The sequence below is a fragment of the Molothrus aeneus genome, chromosome 8, assembly GCF_037042795.1.
Source record: "Molothrus aeneus isolate 106 chromosome 8, BPBGC_Maene_1.0, whole genome shotgun sequence".
NCBI lineage: Eukaryota > Metazoa > Chordata > Aves > Passeriformes > Icteridae > Molothrus > Molothrus aeneus.
In genome coordinates this window covers 32,562,701-32,566,430 of record NC_089653.1, presented here as the reverse complement: position 1 = coordinate 32,566,430, position 3,730 = coordinate 32,562,701, and the positions used below count along the sequence as shown (strand labels likewise).

The 3,730-nt window shown below is 62.7% G+C and overlaps 1 protein-coding gene across 1 annotated transcript; it reads left to right on the top strand.

Moving 5' to 3' along the window:
- The first annotated feature begins 1,549 nt into the window (after window positions 1–1,549).
- Window positions 1,550–3,474, top strand: NKX1-2 (NK1 homeobox 2). Its single transcript, XM_066555114.1, is given in 4 exon segments — window positions 1,550–1,595; window positions 1,598–1,717; window positions 1,818–1,979; window positions 2,906–3,474. Coding segments are annotated over 4 exon segments (897 nt in total).
- Window positions 3,475–3,730: the final 256 nt, after the last annotated feature.

The window sequence follows — 3,730 nt, the reverse complement described above, 5'->3', positions numbered from 1 at the left end:
ACCCACCTAGCATCAAAGCAATTTAAAGACAGCACTTGGGCTGAATTTTAATGCCTGAGCTGGGAAACGGACTAACTTCAGAGTGCTGGAACTAATCCATGAGTATGTGCCCTTCCACATGCGTGTGTTTGTAGGTTCTTGTGTACATACATGTGAAACTGATGAGATTTGAAAACATCTTGTAGCTCACAGATTCATTTCAATGCTGCAATTTACATTCTCACCCCCTGCAGACCCAAAACTCAAAGAGAAGTATTTGTAGTCTCACATATACCAGATTTTTTTTCCCAGTTCACCACCTCCCACATCTCCAAAACCCAGCTTTAGCCACCTGTAGCTTCTGAGTGTGAACTCCTCAGGTCTGAGCTCCCTTCTCTTCTACATTCTCGTGGTTTTCTACCCCAGAGGCCAGTACCAAATGGGCTTTTAGATAATTAACAGTAACAATTACTTTTAATCACATCACCCTTGCACATCATCATCTCATCTTCTTGCTTTCCTCTTATCTTAAGGCCTATGCCAAGAATTATTTGTGAGCCAAATTCTGCTGAGGCTGAGACAGCGATGAAGAGGAGGAAGAGGAGGGCAGTGCTCTGCATCTCTTCACTGGAATAGAAGCAGGTGGAGCAGCAGATTCCTAGTGAGGGTTGCCTTCCCTGGCTCAAGGGTGCCTTTCCCCAATCTATCTGATGATTTGTGGCACCAACAAATGCTGAAATGCCAAGGAGAGTGAAAAGCATCCCCCCAAACAGATACAGATGTACAAAAATACACTGCAAGTGTTTTCAATGAGCAGAACTGGCTAGAAGTGGTCCCGAGGCTGCTGCAGAGTGGGGAGGCCTGGCCTGCTGTCACCTCCCCTGTCCCAGTTATAGTGTGAACAGGCAACCAAGTGTTTTCCCCCGAGACAAGGAGGGTTGGTTAGGGGCTTGCTCAGTGGGTAGGAGCTCCTCCAGCACAGGCAGGCATCAGTTTCCCCTGCCTGCTAACTGGGAACGGTGTGAACACCATGGGAGAGTTGCAGGAGTGGCCCAGAGGTCTGAACTACACTGATCCCAAGCTGCTCCCCCACAAAAAGCTGCTCCTTTCTCCCTGAGGACCAGGCAGTAGCTTCACATCTCAAACAGCGGCTGCTGGCACAGGGAGCACTTGGAGCTTGGATTCTGCCCAGTGCAGGAGAGAGATGCAGGAGCCGTCCCTCCTCTCTGGGTGCCTCTGAACACACGGCTCACCCCGCTGGAGCGGCACTGACCGGGACAGCTGCAGGTGGCTCAGCGGAGGGCGAGGGGACAGGTGCAGCCGGTGGCTCTCCGGGCCCCGGGGGACACCAGCTGCCGTCGGGCTGCCGCGTGCGGCCGCATCCCCGCTCCGGCGGAGGTCCCTGCTCCGGTGCCAGGGACTCCTGGCCGCCCCCTCTGCACGTCCCCCCGCCCAACCCGGGGCAGGTAACGGGAAAGCCCCGCCGCCGAGAGGCTGCGCTGGAGGGAGGCGCCCGCTGCGCCCCCGCGGAGGCAGCGCGGCGGGGAGGGGGCGCGGGGGCGGCGTGCCAATGGCTGCGCTGCCCCCTCCTCTGCCCCCACCCCGCCGCCGGCCCCTCCGCCTCCCCGGCCGACCCTCCTCCCCGCCGCTCACTCCGCGCCGCCAGCGCCGAGCGTGCGGCTCCGGAGCGGCCCGGCCCGGCCCCGCGCTCCGCCGGCTCCGCGCTGGGAGCCAGCAGGTCTCCGGGAAGCGCGGAGGGTGGGGTGGGATGCCGGAATGCCCGGACCGCGGGGCCAAGGCGGCCCCCATCCATCATAAAATCTCCTTCTCCATCTTAGACATCCTGGATCCCCAGAAATTCAGCAGAAGACGCGAACCGGCCTCGGGGAGCTGGGGCAGCGCCCCCCGCTCGGGCGAGCGGGAGAAAAGTTTGGGAAGAGTTGAAATAGGAAAGGACGCTGCTGCTCCCGGCAGCGGGAGGAATAAACTAGAGGCACATGGTAGGAACGCGCTCGCGTTTCTCCGGCCGGCGCTGGCGGGGCGCGCAGGTGGAGGCGCCGGCACACGGGGACCCTCGGCCCCGCGGGACGCGCTCCCCGCGCGGGGTCCCGCAGGAGCGAGGGAAGGGGGGCTGGAACTGTGTTTTAAGTCTGGATGATGCGAAGGGAGAAGTTCTCGATATCCGCGCGCCCCGCCCGGCTCCCGGCGTGCGGAGCATCCTCTGCGGCCGGAGCAGGAGGGCGCACATCAGGGCGCGCCGCCGCCCCGCCCCGGCGCCGGACGGGCCGCGGCTCTTAGCGAGGCACCGCACGGGTTTCTTCCCTCCAGCGAGGGCGGCCCCCGGGCGCTCCGTTCCCCGGGGCGGCAGCGGTCGGATGCCCCGGCCCGCGGGACGGCCGGCTGGGTAATTGCTCAGCCCGTCCCCACCGGAGGATGCCTTAGCTCCCGGTGATCGATATCCTATTACCGACTCCCGCCTATCTCCTCCCCGCAGCTTGCAGGTGCCCACTTCAAACCTCCTTCCCCCGGCCTGATCCTAATATTGTTCGATTAAAACTTACCTTTAATAGATGACATCTATCGATCTGGCCCTCGCAAATCTGAAACTCCATTAGCGCAGGGATGGGGAGGGGGGGGAGGGGATTTATTTCGCTTCAGAAGGGGACTTTAATAACTTCTTTTTTAATTGGTAAGAAATCCATATCGACGGCTCCCCCCTCCCCACCGCGGATGCGGTGGCACAGTGGGGGACGCGGGGGGCGGGGGGTCTCGCACGACGGGCGGAATTTTTCTCCCCTTTATTTTATTTTTAACGATTGCCCTTATGCTGGGGGGAGAGAGGGATGTGGGAGCAGAAGCGCGGGGTTCGGAGGGGGAACGGGAGGAGGGTGCGCTATCGCCTGACGATCCCCGCGGTCTCACCTAGATGCGCACGCCCCGGCGGAGAGCGGCGCCGAGGACGCGGGGCAGGAGCGCGACGAGGAGGAGCCGAGCGCGGACGGGAGCGGCACCGCGAGCCCGCCCGGGCCGGAGGAGCCGGGCTCGCCGCGGAGCGCCCGGCGGCGGCGGGCAGAGCCGGGCTGCGGGAAGCCGCGGCGGGCGCGCACCGCCTTCACCTACGAGCAGCTGGTGGCCCTGGAGAACAAGTTCCGAGCCACGCGGTACCTGTCGGTCTGCGAGCGCCTCAGCCTGGCGCTGTCCCTCAGCCTCACCGAGACGCAGGTGAAGATCTGGTTCCAGAACCGCCGCACCAAGTGGAAGAAGCAGCACCCGGGCGCCGACGGGGCGGCCCCCGCAGCATCCCCCGCGGCGGCGGCGAGCGGCGGCAGCCCCAGCCCGCCGGGCCCCGCCGCTCTGCCCTTCCAGACTTTCCCTTCCTACGCCGCCGCCAACGCGCTGGTGCCGCCGGCCGCCCCCTTCCCGCTGGGCGCCGGCCCCTTCGCGCCCTTCCTGGGCCCCGCGTACCTCGGCCCCTTCTACGCCCCGCACCTCTGAGGCGGCAGCGGCGGGGCAGCCCCGGGAGCCAGGAGCGCACCTCAGCCCTTCTGACCCAGCGGGGAACACCGTCATCACTTCTGCTGCTTGCGTGGCCATTGAAGTGTAAGAAAGTTGATTTTTCCTAGGCGTCGCGGCAGCATGCTTAACTTTGACACACAGAGAAAAAACCACTCCACTGTAACCACTGGATTTTATTAGCACCTTTGAGATGTAATTATAGGTGTTGGAGATGGGAAAAGTAACCCTCTTTACA